The sequence below is a fragment of the Thunnus maccoyii genome, chromosome 4 (genome assembly GCF_910596095.1).
Source record: "Thunnus maccoyii chromosome 4, fThuMac1.1, whole genome shotgun sequence".
Taxonomy (NCBI): domain Eukaryota; kingdom Metazoa; phylum Chordata; class Actinopteri; order Scombriformes; family Scombridae; genus Thunnus; species Thunnus maccoyii.
In genome coordinates this window covers 4817410-4835797 of record NC_056536.1, presented here as the reverse complement: position 1 = coordinate 4835797, position 18388 = coordinate 4817410, and the positions used below count along the sequence as shown (strand labels likewise).

At 39.3% G+C, this 18388-nt stretch overlaps 1 protein-coding gene across 2 annotated transcripts; it reads right to left on the bottom strand.

Moving 5' to 3' along the window:
• Positions 1-133: 133 nt before the first annotated feature.
• On the bottom strand, positions 134-9545 carry pofut1 (protein O-fucosyltransferase 1). 2 transcript variants are annotated; one of them, XM_042410428.1, is made up of 7 exons: positions 9349-9545; positions 8743-8864; positions 6011-6193; positions 5140-5252; positions 4736-4928; positions 3080-3322; positions 134-1278 (listed from the first exon to the last, which is right to left on the bottom strand). In XM_042410428.1, the coding sequence occupies exons 1-7, from the start codon at positions 9485-9487 to the stop codon at positions 1084-1086; spliced, it is 1188 nt and encodes a 395-aa protein (XP_042266362.1). In that variant the 5' UTR covers positions 9488-9545; the 3' UTR covers positions 134-1083. The 2 variants fall into 2 exon arrangements, with proteins under 2 accessions (XP_042266362.1, XP_042266363.1); XM_042410429.1 differs by having other exon boundaries at positions 9312-9397.
• Positions 9546-18388: the final 8843 nt, after the last annotated feature.

Genomic DNA, 18388 nt, shown 5'->3' with positions numbered 1-18388 from the left:
ATCCTCGCATATCTGGCAACCGAGTCTCTACACATAGCTTAGTATATCAGCTGATTCAACTGTACTCACAGCTGAGCTTCCAGTGAGGGAGGTTAACCATACATCCATGAGGTTAACAGGCAGAGTCTGTCGGTTCTTTAAAAATTAGTGTGCATCACTTTATTGGTGAAAAGCATTACAGTAAAACATTCAACTTCAAAATCGACACATTCACTGCTTTCACACAGAGGAATACTAATGACTTGCATTTAATCAGTTCAACCAGTGCAAATAGTCTCTTTAGTATCCCCAATCATCCTTGAAGTATTTGCGTACATTCACTGAATTAACAACACCATCTGCAAAACATTCAGACCAGGGTTCCACAGTTTGTCAGTTTTTGGTCCTGATAAATTGAGAGGTGGAAAGACTGTCTCCTTTTTCCTCCCTATAATTAGTATGAGGATCGGTTACTGCGCTCTCCTTGGAATGGAGGGCAAAGAGGAAAGGAAAGAACGAGCTGGAAAGAGATCGGAAAGGAAAGGTAGGGAGAGAAAGAGAGGAGGAAAAGGGCAAAAGACAGTGATAGGGAGAACATGATCGCTGACATTGTCTTTTCCCTGGTTCACTGAGGTCACCAGAGGTCTATCCAACATGGCAGCAGCTACAGAATATGACTGTAGCTGAAGGAAATGTTTGTGCTTCCCTGATGGAAAGGAAAACTGGCTTCAGTATGGTGAACAAAATCAGGTAGAAAAACTCTGAAGCCAAATCTTGAGAGGGAACATATACTTTTTGAATGTTGATGGATTTTCTAGTAGAGAACAGACAAAAATAAAAGTGTTTCTTGGTAGCAGCAGTGTTATAACATTTGACAAACATCTCACTACTGATCTGCTACATCCTCTCCTATAAGCCCTAGCCCCATTCACACAGATTGAAACCCATGCTAAAATTGAACCTGTCTGCGCCTTAACTCCTAGTCTTGCTTCAGACATTATAAACAATCACGTCACATATGATATTCTCTGCTTTCTACATGCTCTCCTGGCATGACAGTCATCCAGCATTAGTGTCCAGAGGGTGACCATGTGACATTTGTGCTTAGAGTTCTTCTTTGTGATTTACTTTCCCGGGCTTGTCCATGCCAAAAAAGGAGGATGGAAGGCTGTGGACATCCCGCTCTCTCTTTACAAATGCGGAAAAGGATGAGACACAGTTGCCGATGAAGTGGTCAGCTCGGCCTAAGATGTACAGGTCCATTTGGGCTGAGTCAGGTTGGAGACTAACCACTTTTACCTGTAGAAGCCAGAATAAAACACACAAATAAACAACCAGGGAGGAAATGCAATATTTTAACAAATAAAAAGGTGAGTATTTCTCTGTGTCTTCAATCCATGACAGACAATTCTAAGGATTACCGATGTGGAAAACTCTTGCTCCTGAGAAATTAAATTTCCATATCAGAAATATTACATGTGCTACATGAAGGGCTGAATACAGACTCATGAGTTAGAGCATTAAAGTGCTTCTGAAAACTATGCAAAGAACTTGCTAACTGTGACAAAACCTGTTTTACAAATTGTGCTACAAACAAGCCAGTCAAAAATGTAACTGGTCAGTTTCGGTTACATTTAAGGTCAAACATTCCAGAAACAAAAAGGACTTAAAGAGGGCATATTGTGAAAAACTCACATTTCAGCACGCATATATATTTGGGTCTCTGATGTGCCTATGAACACACAAACTATGAAATGAGACAACCTGGCCAGTTTGGTGTGGGCTGGCTTGCCCTGTATTCTTGTGATTCAACAAGCCATTCAGATTTGATGCCCCTCTTACCTCACTTGGGACTTCATTGAAATTGTACCATCCCCCATCCATGCCTCAATCTGAGTCTTCACCCAAAAATTTCCCAAGGCCCGCCATGTTTTTTTTTTGCAAGTGCCGGCTGGGACCCGGTTAAACTAAGTTAAGCTAAGCTAAGGGCAAAAAATTTGCACATATCTCGGGGCTAGACAGGGGAACAGAGCTGTGGCTTGCTGGCTGGCGCTTAGTAGCTGGCCAGCTTTGAAGGAGAGAGCTGGAGAGCAGAGGTGGAGAGTCCTGTGTTGCTGCTGCTGCTGCTGCTGCTGTCTCATCTTTTGGAGGAATAAACATCCAGTTGTGCTCTGATCCTGAGCAGTTTACTGGCAGGAGGAATTTATTTTGTAAACTTTTGGGATTAAATGGATTTATCTTCAAACTGGCTTCTCAACCTAGCCGGAACTAAGTTAACACCAGAGTCACACACCACCATCAATAATAAATATCTGTATGTCCACAGTATGTAGATATTTATGTGCATAAACGATAATGTCGTTGCGGTATTAATGCCTTTAGATGATGTTATTTTGAGTGTGGATGGAGCAGCTGCAATGTTAGCATAGCCCTGATCAATCTGGATTCCATTCAGAAGAAAAGTATTTAAAAGTTATTTGCTTGTTGTCTTGTGGACAGACCTGACAAAGCATGAATTCAGACTTTTTAGAAATCAGCATCATGATGTAGTTATTTCGGGATCCATTGGATCCATTTATTGCAATTAAATGACAGCAAAATCTAAGTTTATTTTGGGTTCATTCAGGCTGAGCTTCAGTAACATCACCATGCTGGTTGGGGACTAGTTGGTGCCTGCCGTTGCTCGCTGGCTGTTAGGGGCGAATAAATACAAATGATCCTGTGGTTAAACCCGTCTAAGTAACGTGAGGCGTTTGATGTGTTTCCTGCACCGCTATGTTTTCTCCGGCAGCCATGTTTCTCTGGGGTTCATGCTCAACAGTTGGCATGGTAGCTGGCACACCCCGCAGAAGAGGGGCGTGAGGTGGGCAGGACAGGCACTCAAACCGGTCTTTCTGAACAGGGCTGTTTCAACAGAATGAGAAGGCTGCTGTGGTGCTTGATCCTTGTGGTATTTTGACCAAAGCATGTCAGATACATTTTATTAAGACCTCAGGGAACTGTGTTAACTTGTGAGAAAAGGGGTATAATATGGCCCCTTTAGAGCTTAAGTAACTCATTACATACCTGGGAATGCAATACAGAGGCCAAACAAACCCACCTTGCCCTTGAAGAGCTTTTCAATATCCCTATTGTGGGATTCGGAATCAGTGGCGATGTAGACAGAGCGGGCAGAGGTCTTCTTCACCCACAGCTTGACAGCCCTGCGGATCTCTGACAGGTCCGGAAGGCACATGGTCATGGTGAGAGGCAGGGCCGTCTGGCGATTGTAGCCAACACACTGAGGAGAGGCCATGAAGTGAGGGCCTGCATCACCACTCTTCAGCAATTTGCAGGCATTTTGCTGTAAGGGTAGATTAGGCAAGGCAACATTATTTCTGTAGCACCTTTCAACAACAAGGCAATTCAAAGTGCTTTACATAAAACATAAATAGCATTAAGAAAAGAAACACAATGCCATATAAAAAACATAAAAAGACACAAAATTGGATTTAAAAGAAATAAAATGAAACTTAAGATCAAATAAAATGGCAGATTAAACAGGACAATAAAAATGATAGTGCAGCTACAGTGCAGTGTGAGATATATAAATAGTGGCAAATTAAATTTAATAAAAGGCAGTGGCAAACAGAAAAATCTTACGCCTTGATTTAAAGGAACTGGGAGTTAAAGCAGACTTCAAGTTTTCTGGTAGTTTGTTCCAGATAAGTGGTGCATAAAAACTGAATGGTGCTTTACCATGTTTATTTTTGACCGGGGACACAGAAAGCAGATCTGTCCCGGATGACCTTAGAGGTCTGGACACTTCATAACGTAGCAGCAGAGAGATCAAAAATGTATTTTGACCCTAAACCATTCAGTGCCTTATAAACCAACAGAATTAAAGTATATTCTTTGACAGACAGGAAGCCAGTGCAAAAATCTAAGAACTGAAGTGATGTGATCTACTCTCCTTGTCTTAGTGAGGACTCAAGCTGCAGTGTTCTGAATCAGCTGCAGCTGTCTGATTGTTTTTTTGTTTTTAGACTTGTTAAGACACCATTACAGTAGTAAAGTGTACTGAAGATAAACACATGGACAAGTGTTTCTCAATTCTGCTGAGACATAAGTCCTTTAATTCTTGATATATTCTTCAGGTGATAGTAGGCTAATTTTGTAATTGTCTTAATGTGGCTATCAAAATTTAGGTCTGAGTCCATTACTACAAGTCTGGTTTGTTGTTTTAATGTTGGCACGAAAAGAGCAAAACCAACAATAAACTGATCCCACTAGCAAGTATTCTGTGTGTATCCAAAGCCTGATTTATCTTATTCCTTGGTGCCACAGAGCTTTCACCGCGTTGCACTGGGTGACATGTTCCTTCATTACCATGAACATACACTCTGTAGTTTATTTTGACTAAGTCCCACACACACCGTCCTCATACCTCTTGGTAAGCAGTTAATGTATGTGCAACAACAAAAATTAGATTTTCAAAAGGTCAACCTTATAAATATTAGAGGAGGGTGGGTGCTATCTGTGCAAAAGTTAAAGATTTGTCACAGATACATGTTCATAATAAAATGATTTATACTGAACATCATAAAATAGAACACCTGGTCAAATTTGTAGATGATTTTGTTTGATAACATGCAGAAAGACAGGTGTGAACTTTTATTTATTCATGAAAACAGAACTTTGATACCTGTGATATATATGTGTTAAGATGTGACTCTGTATTTGAGCATATGGATGAATGAGAAAATTACAGGCTCACCCAATCGATGCCGATCCTGAGGTGAATGCCAACGTACGGCCTGGTCAGCAGGGTAGAGATGTGCTCTTCTCCTTCCTTCACCATCTTGTGTGACCACACCACATAGCGCTGCAGGCCCACATGCTCCTCTATCACTGGGAACTGGGCAGGAGCTCCAGGCATGGCTAGGACAGGATGCTCAGAGGGAGAGAACCTATTTCATTAGGGGAAGCATAATAGAAATCTTCAGAGGAGGCACCAACTTTGTCATAAAAATGAATGTAAAATTAATTATTATGTTTCAGGCTTATGAAGTACAGACATAGAACACTGCGCAAATGTCATTTAATGGTAAAAGGTATTTTTCATGTTCTATGTCTGCTATGACAATCCTAAATGTATCTGACTCTCAAACAGGTACTCACTTCTTCATCCACTGAGGCTGATAATAGGCACTAAAGGAAATACCACCAAACAAGACAGACATGTCAAATTCCACACCAGCATAGTTCCAGAATGGACCAAATGGGTTCCCATCCTGAAAGTGGACCAGAACCGTCCCTCCATGTTAGAACAATAAAACAGAAGCCTGATCACTTTGAGCTTGTGGTTCATAACACTACGTAATACAACTTTTGTTCCTAAGTAGAAAGTGTTATTTCTTAATTGCTTATGCCTAAAAAGTGTAGAAAATGGCTGTTTATTCCCTTCAAACTTTGCTTTTGTGACCTGGACAATGATATTTTGAAATGTAGCCTACCTATTTCCAATGGTAAAATGAGCGAATTTGCAAATATTCATTCACATTAAGTCAGAAAAACAACATATGAATCAAAATTAACATGTATTCATACTTAAGTTATGCAAAAATGACCACAAAAGAAAATAGGTGAATTTCAAAATATCACTGTCCTGGTCAAGAAAAGCAAACTTTTGAAGGGACTAACATACTTTTTAGACATGAGCAATTAGGAAATAACACTTAATACCAAGGAACAAAAAACAAATAAAAATTTGTTATACAGTGTAATCGGTGGTCCATAGGTCACCAGAGGGCAGCCTTTCACCCTCATGCTTGTCACTTGCATTCACCATCATTTATTAACAGACTGAGCAATACATGCAGTTCTTGCTTTCAAATAAAGCTCACTATATCAAATCTGTTAGGTAGGAGAGTTGATACATTTGTATCCGAAAGCAGCGATCAATATAAGCAGATAATTACAATCTGTTGTAGTTACGACTCACATTTATCGAATAAGGTCTAGTCAAGGTTCTCCTTCACTGTACTCTCACCTTCATGGGGCAAGATTTCTTGTCTGCACTCCGCTGTGCAGCAGTCTCAAAGCAGTAGGCTCTCCTCTGTCCTGAGAGCCAGTGTTTGGGAGCCAGCTTCTCCATGAAGTCCTCCAAACTGACCACACGGTGGTAGGCAGACAAGGCCTCCAGCTGAAAGAACTCACTATAGGGAACATGGACCTGAATAGAATAGAAAAGATTGGAATAAAATAACACTGTCCAATTCAGGTTTAAGGAAAAATTTCATTTTTGTTGAAAGGAGCCAACAACTACATTTTGAACAACAATGGAGTTTTATCCTTTTCCTTATCCTATTTTCCTTATCTTTCTCCTGGACTGTGTTGCAAATAAGAAAAATACAGAACATCATCAGATATATCCTTAACCTCTTAAAACTCTGCAAGCCAGCGTTCTCAGCTGACATTACAGTCTTTCAGAGGCTGTAGCGGGCTCAGTTTGGATATGAAGATTCTGGTATATATTAAACTAGAAGACCTTTGGTACCAACCATGTCATGATAGCTTGTCAGGAAGGGGGCTAAATAATATTCTGAAGTCAGGCTAAATTTTGACCAGAGAAAAACTGGCATGGCCATTTTCAAAGGGGTCCCTTGACCTCTCACCTCAAGATCCCTGAATGAAAATGGGTTCTATGGGCACCCACGAGTCTCCCCTTTACAGACCCACTTTATGCTAATCCCATGCAGTTTTGGGCAAAAACCATGCAGTTTTTTTGCATGCAGTATAAATGTGTTATTTTCACCTATTCTAAAAATGATGTATTTGAATATTTCTGCATACTGGGGTCCCTAAACAGTCTTGGAATTGCATAAATTTGGTATGACTGGAAAGCTGAGACTCTTGTGGATTCAATGATTCCAATTGTATTCATGTGTGTAATTTCATTGTAGTGAGACCATTTTTTTTTTAAAAACTTGACCTCAGTGTATAAAATTATCTATTGTGACCTCTAGGATAGTCACAGCCTTGTGAAACTTTACAACCATGAACTAGAGACCTAGAGCATCCAGAGGATGTATGGCTTTGGTATATTGAAATAAGGGGGTTTCTGAGAAATTTCCAGAACAGAAGTGCTTGCCATCCAGTCACAGAAAAATGCAATTCTTACAGAAATCTCCAAATATTTAAAGTTTTTGACACCAAATCACAGCATGAATTTATCTATGGTGTTCCTTAAGGTCTTTTTGTCTTAATGTGGTATTTTGTAGGGATTTTTGCCTTTTTTTTAAATCAATTCTCGAGTGGTCAAATGATTAATTTTGCAACAAATTAATGTAACAAATGATATCAACTCAAAAAATCCTGCAACAACTTCATGCATGAGAATGGCCATCATATATTTCCATCATAATGTTCTAAGCCCTTACACACTTTAAAAATTTGAATAGGCACACAACCAAAACACAACTATCTTCGGTGTCCTAGCTTTCAGATGATGCATCTATGTGGCACCCCTTAAAAATGGCACGGTAGGAGGGGGGAGTAGAAGAGGTTAATTAAGAAAATACTAAAAATACAATAATAACAATATTATATTATTATTATTTTTAAAAGTGGAAGATGACCCTTGAAGAGTTCACCCAGCCCTGTGTACAGAACCCATATAGGACTTTTCTCAGCAGATACTTTGACAGGAAAACTGCAGGTAGAACGAATAATATTAACAATGGCTACATTCCATTTAGATTTACCAGTTCCAGGATCTTGATACTGTGCACGGAGGCTCAGTGGGACACTTGATGGAACTGAGAGATATCTACTTAACTTGCACTAATGTCCCGTAAATTACTAAATTGCATTGCACAGTATATATTCAACATTTATTAGAGTTAATGTTTTGGTCCTATCTCTAGTCTATTCTAAGTTATTATCTTATTAATTGTTACATTTTATTTTTGCACTTATTGTATATATTTTGGCTTTTTAACTGTATTTCTTTCTTACCTGTATGAACACTGAACTAGGTTTTCCTCACTGTCATTATTCCTCCTGTTCATGCTGCCTATGAAAAGATCCCCTTCAAATGTGCTTTCAATGTAAGTGATGGGGGCCAAAATCCACAGTGTTTCCACACAGTCATTTTGTGCAGAAATGGATTTAAAGGTTTATCTTAAGCTCATATGAAGCTTCAGCAGTCTGAGTTAGTCATATCAAGTGGATATCTGCCACATTTACAGTCTTTTTAGCATCACATTTCCTCTTTGTGTTTCCCTGTTCAGCTGCAGCAGAAGTATACTAACAAAAAGAGGGACGTTGGCACTAAAAAGACTGTAAAGTTGAAAGATATCTACTTGATTTGACTCATTTGGACAGCTGAAGCTTCATATTAACTTTTAAATACATTTTTGCACAAAAGGAGGCTTGTGGATTTTGCACCCCATCACTTACATTGTAAGTGCATTATGAAAGGTTCTTCTAATGGTCAGTATGAAGAGGAGGAATGATTATGGCAAGAGAAACATGTTTCAATGTTCATTTAGGCTCCTCTTGTTTTAAGACAGACTTGAAAAATTGTGAACCCGTCCTTTAATGTGATTTATGACTTGGCTACTGTAACACTGTCATTTTACTTTGAATTTAATATTAGTTAAATTATATTCTATTTCTTCTTTTCTTTCTTCTTCCATCTAATTTCTAAAAAGCCCTCTTGTGTGATCACCATAAATTGCAGTCAGTGGCAGTTGCCCATATCTCACTGACTGTACTTACATTGGTGTAAGGGGGGGTATGGTGGCGATACACAATCCAGGGAGGGACTGCCAGGGTTCGGTTCAACATCTTTGCAAAGGCCAGAGATCCCAGGAAGTGGTCTGCCTGGTTTCCAAAGCGACCTGAACAATAACATTGGGCACTTTACATTTAATTAAACCTTATGCTCCTACTCATGATGAGAAAATGGGAACTTGAGTGAAAGGCGGGTATGGAAACGTAGAGTAACTTCGAGTGAGATAACGAGTGATTTACTTACACAGTGTAGCAAATAGCTGAAGTTATTACACTTAATATATACCCCAGTTTTCCCCTAAACTCAACTAGCTGCTGTTGCATCCCCTCTCGAGTGAATGTTGAAATACTCTCAAAGTTTTTGTTGACAAGATTTTCATTGATGAATATGATCATATGCAGTATGCAGAAATGACGACTTGCTATCAGAGAAGTTTTGACTCACAAACAGACAATATGTACCATGTGTCGATATAAGACACCATTCTCAACTTCTGAACGAGTGAAGTTTTGGATTCACTAGCTCGGTTCTTTTCATACGACATAATGCACACCATTAATGCCAGTATCAGCTGGTCACAGCTCATTTACCCATGCACGGGCAGTACAACACGTAGCCATTCTCGTCCCACTTCAGCTCTTCTGCAAGCGTCCGACAAGTCTGCAGTAGAAGCGCTGAAAATAAACATGTCAGTATGAGAGCAGAAACGGCTTGTTGCTTAGCTGCCATTGTGGTTCATGTCATATCCCAGCATGCATTGGCTGTCTTCTTCTTCTTCTTCTTTTTCTTCTTCTTCCTGTTTAATGGCAAATTTCCACCATTCGGAGCACTGTCGCCTCCAACTGTTGAAGTACATAGCTCTTAACTCCTTGTTATCAAACCCGTGCTTTGTAGATAAGTGAAGACATGTTTTAAAATAGAATTTCCAGAGTCATTTGTAAAGTGTTTTCAAGTCCATGAGTTCAATCCCTTTATGATCCAGTTCATTCTTAACAGCTGTCTTTGTCTCATATATTTGAGACGATGAAAAAAGACATGATCCACAGTTTCCATATGACTGCAGCCATCACAAGTTCCGGTTTGATGCTTCCTGATAAGGTTAAATGATGAGGTTAGATGAGTTTAGTTTTGGGTGTCCCAATCTTATTCTGCTGACCAGGACTCCTCCTGCCTAATGCCTTCCTTTAGTATCCCTGTCCCACAGCCTTTGCCACTGTGCCTTAATCCTGTTCCATATAAAAGCTTTTGCCTCTACCTTGCTTACTGATATTGCAACTTCTACTTGGTTTCTATCTAATCCATTTTTGGCAAGACGATCCACAATTCGACGATCCTCATTTCCCCGGATGCCCACATGAGCTGGTACCCACAAAAACTGTACATCAATGCCTAATCTAATAATTCTATATAAAGATTGCATAATGTCTTAAAGGATATCCTGTCTGCATCTTGAAGAGGTATGCTTGAGACTAGCCAGGGCTGCACTTGAGTCTGAGCAAAGCGTTATGCAAAGGTTTGACTTCCTCTGTCTATTGTAGGGCTAACAAGATTGCCATCATTTCAACTGCATATGTTCACCTTGACTTTAACTCTTGGACAAAAATGCACTGCTTGTTTTATGCACTGGCTTTCCACCTTCTTCTTCTTCTTCTTCTTCTTCTTCTTCTTCTTCTTCTTCTTCGGGTTTATTGATCATCAGTGGTGGAAGAGGTACTCAGATCCTTTACTTAAGTAAAAGTACTCCATTACTCCATTACACGTAAAAGTCTTGCATGAAAAATCCCACTTAAGTAAAAGTACATGAGTATTAGCAGCAAAATGTATTCAAAGTGTTAAAGTAAAAGTACTCATTCTGCAATAACTCATATATTATTATTCTGTATATGAGATCATTACATCATTAATACTGAAGCATCAGTGTGTAAGCAGCATGTTACTGTTGTAGCTGCTGGAGGTGGAGCTAATAATGTGTTGTATTTTAAAAGCTTGTTATATTATCCGTCATGTCAAATCTTCAACTGAAAAGTAAGTAACGCTCTAAAATAAATGTGGGGAGTAGAAAGTACAATATTTCCCTCTGAAATGTAGTGGAATGGAAGTATAACATAGCAACAAATGGAAACACTCAAGTGGGGGGGCTGTGGCTCAGGAGGTAGAGCAGGTCGTCCACTAATCGGGAGATCAGTGGTTCAATTCCCAGCTCCTCCAGCCTACATGCTGATGTGTCCTTGGGCAAGATACTTAACCTCAAATTGCTCCTGATGGCTGTGCTATCAGTGTATGAATGGTTAGTTTTCTCTGATGGGCAGGCAGCCCCTGTACCCATTCAGCGTATGAATGAGTGTGATTTGTAGTGTAAAAGCGCTTTGAGTGGTCGGAAGACTAGAAAGGTGCTATACAAGTACAGTCCATATACCACTTAAAGTACAAGTACCTCAAAATTGTATAGTACAGTACTTGAGTAAATGTACTTAGTTACTTTCCACCACTGTTGATCATTAAAGCCAGTGTTTAAACCATCCACTTGCCGGGGTCATGTGCTTGGTGCTGTGTAAAGGTATAGGCCACGTCACTAATTCAGTTTCTTTATTAAAACATTAAATATTGTATCTCTTAACTCTAAGCACTAAAGCCCACTTAATATTGCTTATTCACCTTTTGCTCACTTTTCCTACAACCAAAGCTGTCAAGTCCCTCTTGCTGTTATGTATCCTCAACCTCCATGACAAACACAGTATTTGTCATACAGTACATAAAAACTACATATAAATAGGTCTAACTACAGAAGATCATTTCTTGAAGACATGTTCAAGCACGTCACATGTTGTATATAGGCTCTTAATAGAAACAAATTGGACTTTATTTTAAAATTGCATCTACTCCTTCTCCTTCATTAAAAATCCTGGAATCTATAAATATGCAAATATTTCATTTCAAAAGTTTAACTATCTTACTTACTTCACTGTAAAGTCCATTCTCAGTGTATGTGCACTGGAGGCTTCAAGTTTCAACATCACACTTGTGTAAGCTGAATATTGGACCAGGATTGACTTCAAAACTAGTTGAAATGTCACAAATCATGCTCGTAGGCCCACCCCTTAAAATCTGATTTTTTTTAAATTTCTTTTTATTCATTTATTTTTTTTGCATTTTGCCTTTTTTGGGTGTTCGTGTGGCAGGGCAGTGAAGCTCAAACATTCAACTGTAGGAACAAGAAGAAAACACATTTTTGAGTGGAGGGGTCTTTAATTATTTAAAATAAATAGTAATAGTAATAAATAGTGACTAAATAAGCAGTGATGAAAGTTATAGTAAGGGTATTATTTATTGTTAGTTTACAGCAGCTATAATCAATATATGGAGAATTAGGTCAAGGACGTGTAAATAGTAGGGGTGTGCCTGAATAAATGGTAAATGGTAAATGGACTGTACTTGTATTGCACCTTTCTAGTCTTCTGACCACTCAAAGCGCTTTTACACTACGAGTCACATTCACCCATTCACACACATTCATACATTGAATGGGTACAGGGGCTACCACAGATGGTCCCAACCTGCCCATCAGAGTCTAATCATTCACACACATTCATACATTGATGGCACAGCCATCAGGAGCAATTTGGGGTTCAGTATCTTGCCCAAGGACACTTCGACATGTGGACTGGAGGAGGGAATTGAACCACTGATCTTCTGATTAGTGGACAACCCACTCTACCTCCAGAGCCACAGCTGCCCCATACATATATACAATACAAATACGTAATTCTGCAAAGCACAAATAGTGAGGTTTTTTTTATGAATATTTGTTTCATGCAAATATTTGAAAAGTTATTTGTTTTCGGGAAGAAAAAAATCAATGTCAAATACCAGTGCACAGGTCTATTACATCTCTATCTCAGTCTCTCCTCTGCTCCACTGTTACATCTATCAGCAGGTCTCAACAAGGGGAGTAACATCCACCTGCTACACGACGCACATTTCCTAATTTGGACATCACTCTCAGAGTTGGGGGTATTCGCCAGAGATAAAGCTGAGCTATTGACACTCGTGAAGTGCTCTCAAGGGACTCTCTATAACCTGTTGTTCCGCTTCTCCTTTGCACAAAGTTAGGTTTTAAAAAATAGGCAATAAATGAAAGAATTGCCTTTGAAGTTCCTCCCTACACTTTACACAGTGAGCTGTCTCTGTGTTATGGGTGTATACATAGGTAGAGGTCTGTCTGCAATGAGGCGATGAGAAAGGTTTTAGCTCGGTAGTCGGCGCAGTCGTCTATGATCTGGGAGACTCCAGGTTGAGTCTCCCAGATGTAAGGTAGTTTATTCATGAACACTTGTTGTAACACTTTAATTTTCTAAAATTAAAAACGTAATAAAAACACAAACAAGATTTGTAAGCCCCTTTCCACTTTTATTCGAATACAAATACAAATAATTTTTCTGCTTCAACAAATATAAATACAAATACAAATACTGGGCTCTCTGCACATCCCTAGTTAATAGGCAACTTTTTGTTAACTTTGTCAACTTAAGTGGTGTTAATATGTCAGTGTTGTGTTCACGGCTGCCCCTAGTCAGTTATTACAGATTTAACACTCACACTCATCAGGACTATATGAGTGTGGTTTGATCAGATTAGATTTCACTTCTTTCATTCAGCCCCACATTATGTTCATGTTAACCAATCATTATAGTAAGTGATAGGTCTGTCCTGCCAATGTAATTTTTACTTGACACAGAAACTGCAGATGTAATTGCTAGGGAGTTTCACATAAATCAGAGGAATATGTTGATATAAATTGATATAAGTCAACTGACAATGACTTGTACAGCTGCATCAAACTCCTACACGCTTGTTGCCACTTTTCTTTTGCTATTTGTCAAGGATGTTGCAGGGTTGGTAGCTATGTAGGAGCATGATGTCTCGATTCATGAACTCTCCTACAAAGATCAGTTGATTGTTCCTCTCTTCAATGATCACACACAGACATATTTGAATTTCTGAGAAAATCTTAGATGTAGGCTGTGATTCAGAGGCCTGGAATCAGTGAGAAAAAACACCACAACTATCATCTTTTTCTTACTGAGCCTTGCCCACTTTAAAGCAGTGAGAGGAGCACAGACAAAACAGCACTGACAGAGGTCTCTCGACTAAAATAACCCAAACTGTTCAGAAAATGTTCATGTCGGACTTCATTGCTAATAGACAGACACTAATTAAGGACTTTGGTTTTCAGGGCCTTTCAGTTTTCACTTGCTCTGCTTTGAATAACCATAACTAAAATAATTGTAATAATCCTACAATAAATTGTACAGGGATACAAACGTTGCACTTAAATTCTAAACCTTCAACATGATGCTCAATTCTTTGAGCATCATGTTGAAGGTTTAGAATTCTTTGAGCATCATGTGAGTAATTTTGTGATTTTTCATCAGGGTGGGTGAAGTGTTTCAATCCAAACTGAGACAAGGACCATTGAAAACTTGACACAACTTTTATAAAATGAGGATGTCCAACAATCCAGATCTAACAATTCCCCCATGAGCAAGCACTTGGCGACAGTGGCAAGGACAAACTCCCCTTTACAGGGAAGAAACCTCAAGTAGAACAGGGCTAGGTGGGCAGCCATCTGCCTTGACTGGTTGGGTTGAGAGATGAAGAGGGATGGAGTGGGGGAGGGGGGAGGAGACACAGAGAAGCATAACAACAATAATAACAATAACAACGATAATAACAATAGACATATGACTAGTAATAATAATAGCAATAATAACCAGACAGGGTGTCAAGGCAGGACACCCACAGGACCATGCCACCATCCCTGTACCAGCCAAGGCCACAGTTTGGACTCTGGGGTTTCCTGCGAGACGAGAAAGCACAAAATCTCTGGGGAAGGCAGCCAAGTTAGTAACATACACTGATGTCAAACAAAGTTCACATTGCAAAAAAAAATTGTATTCAGACCTTTCTGCTTTTCCTCGGATTCCCTGGAAATGAGATGGAGCCAATCAGTGCTTTGTCCAGTGATACGAGGAGCAGTGTTCCCAGAGCTCTGTCATTATAGGTTTTTCATTAGATGTTCACATGTGTGCTCAACATGCCCAGACCCAGTGTGCTGGGTAGGCATGGCAACATATGGCCTGGGTGCGGTCTGAATCTTTGTTACTTTTATTTAAATCTGCGGACACTCTGCCAGTCTGCCTTGTTTGGCTGAATCAACTGATAATTACTTAAATATGTCACACTTAAGAGATCATTATCTACTGTTGAGAGGCTGAGTGACACAGCTGATGAGATCTGCACACAATTTGTTTTTCATTATTACTCCAAAGACAGCATGATCAACGGCGACAGTAAATTATTATGATCTAACAGATAACATATGTGGTCAAAACACCCAGGGAAGTTAATAAGGACATTTTTCAGTTTTAATTTCTATGTATTTAAATCAGAATCCAGGAACCCCCCCCCCACCTCCCCACCACACACACACACACACACACCCCGAGATGTTTTCTACTTGGGCCTTTTTCTTTGAAGGATACTTAATCCTTCCACATCCTCCAGTTCAGCCAACCCAGTCTAACGCATTCTCTCTTTGTATTCAATCACTCTCGTTTTTCTTCTCGCTGATGCTCGACAGCTGGCTGTTCTTTCCCTCTTTTCCTGTGTCGTTCACTGTGTCTGCTCCTCCCCCATCCCTTGAACACACACTGTTTTTCATTGTTAGAGATGACAGCAATGATAACAATGCAAAGAACCACAACTCACAGCCTGGGTATGAGAAAACAAGAGTGAGAGACTTCAGGTATCAGATGACATGGATCACAATAACCAAATGAAACATAAAGTTGTACACATTTCATTGAAGAGATTTAATCAACAGTTGTTAATATATAGGATAAGATTCTACATTTTGGTTTTTATGTATCTCTGACTCACTGGCCCGTGCTCTAACAATTTCATTTCCCTTTTTGAAGCTATAAGTTCCTCAGACACAGAATACTTTATTTTGAGAAGCTGCAGAGGAAGACGTTGACGTTTGCAGATCATTATAACATCTACATATGCATGTATGTCACTCGCGTGTCCCCCTTTTTCCCTCTCTCTTAACCTCTGCCTCTTTCTTATTCACTGCTGATGCAGAATAACAGGCCTATAAGGCTCTGCCTGTGGCCTTTCAGAAGAGGGAAATAAGGTAGTCAACCTCAAACAGCCCGCCTCCTGTTGACCTTTCTGTGTTGTTACTGACAACCTTGCTTTCAATTCAGGCTGTGACTAGAGTCTGCCTGGTGTTACTTAGATTCAGCATGTAGAGACCTAATATATTTACAACTAAGTTAATGCTAAATCCACCTTAGGTAGAATCATAACATAAAAATAACATAAAAATACTTTGTTTGGCGCAACAAGATTTTATCTCTTAAAATAAATTTGGTTTTAGGGGTCTTGAAAAAACTAGCCAAAACTAACTAAACTCTTTTGACAAAATGCCTTTTTTATTTTTAGTTGTCCTCCCAGCTAGTCCAGGACCCCCCTTTGGCAGAGGCATACCTTAGTGACATGGATAAAAACTGAATCTAACATAAATGTAACAAGTAGGTAACAAAACTCATTTTGGCTGTGGACATTTATTTAGATTTAGTGGTGTTAATAAAACTGTCCCAAACCATAACAAAACTGTTGAAAAAATGCATCTTTTTATTTCTAGTTTTCCTCTCATGAAGGATCCCCTCATTTAGCAACAGTGTCTTGACATGGATAATAACTGAATCTTACATAGATGTAACAAATCTCATTTCTGCTCAAAAAATGTATTTAGATTTAGAGGTGTTTAGAAAACTAGCCAAAACTAACTTAACTCTGTTGACAAAATACCTTTTTTGTTTTTAGTTGGCCTCCTCAGCTAGCCCAGGATCCCCCTTTGGCAGCGGCATGCCTTAGTGACACAGATAACAACTGGATCTAACCTAAAAGCAACAAATAGGTGACAAAACTCATTTTTGGCTGTGAATATATATTTGGATTTATAGGTGTTAATAGAACTATCCAAAACTATAACAAAACTTTTGAGAAAATGCTTCTTTTTATTTCTAGGATCCCCCATTTGGTAACAGTGTGTTGATGTGGATAACAACTGAATGTAAAATAAAAGTAACAAACGAATTAAATAATTCTATCTCTAAAAATATTTAGAGAGAACACTAGCCTAAACTAACAAAACTCTGTTGACAAAATGTTTTAGTTTTGGTTTTCCTCTCAGCTAGGATCCCCCTTTGGCAGCAATGTGCCTTTGTGACGTGGAAGTGTAACAGGACAGGACACTCCATGTTCCACCCATCCACCTTATCAACCTGCTGCAGACCTCTAATGCCTGCCGACTGTGACCTGATACCCCACCTCATCACAGCAAAGTCGGTCCCAGCTGAGATAGACTTCCCCACCTCGGACTCTGTGCTACCCAGAAATTATCACACACCAGATGCTCAATGGTTACATCATAAGCACAGGACATGATCATAAGCCATGAGCCACAACACTGTGTTTGACATCATCTACACAGTTATTTGCGTGCTGTGTAACATTGTGTTTTGAGCAATATTCACATTGTTTTTGAGGGTGTGAAAGTTGTATTTAAATAAACACTCACTCATGGATGAATAATTTCCAAATATTACCAAAAATCCCATATAAAAAGAATTTGGACATTTACACCCCAAAATAAACCTTTAACTCTTAAAGGATGGGTTCACAATTGTTTAAGTCTGTTTAAAACAAATGAGCCAAATCAAGTAGATATCTATCTATCTAATTTTTAGTGCCAACTGCAGCGCAACAGGGAAACACTGTCCGAGCAAAAACACAAAGAGGGAATTTGATGCTAAAAAGACTGTAAATGTGGCAGATATCCACTTGATATGACTAAGTACATAGAAAGGGACCTTTGAATAGCCAGTATGAACTGGAGGAATGATTACAGTTAGGGAAACCTCTTTCACTGTTCATGTGGGCACCTGATTGTTGTTTTAGAAAAAACTGTGAACCTATTCTTTCCCATCCCAGGAACCAAACAGAATAAATGTAGTCTCTCCCTGTGACCCAGGCTCATTAAAACATAACCTTTTTTACAAAGTTATAATTAAAGAAATGCTGGCCCAAACAAAACCCAATATGAAAATCATATATGTCCACACCAGGCAGCAGTGCCGTGTCTGTGCAACTGGAGGGGATGGCGGTGTCTCTCTCTTTGTGTCCTTTCTAAGCTGTTTATCACCCAACTCTGCTAATGTAAACCGCCCATCTGTTTTAAACAAAACGCATAAAAACACACACATAGTTATTTCCCACCACGCTACACCCTGAAAGGAGGAATTGCTGGGTGTTCTTGTGGCAAGGAAATACACTCCAGATGTCAACAAATTATCCCTTTTACTAATTGCCATTGTGTTCGCTGATGCTGATTTTGGATCTCTTTGGTTTGTGTAGATGGGGTGGAGAGTGCTTGCCAGAATTTGATGAGTGCACTTGTGTGCCTTTGTGTAGAATCTTGAGTGTGTGTGATGATGAAGCTGATGGAGTTAAAAGAAGAGGTGTGAATAGTTAAAGGAAAAAGGTAAATTGGGATGATACTAG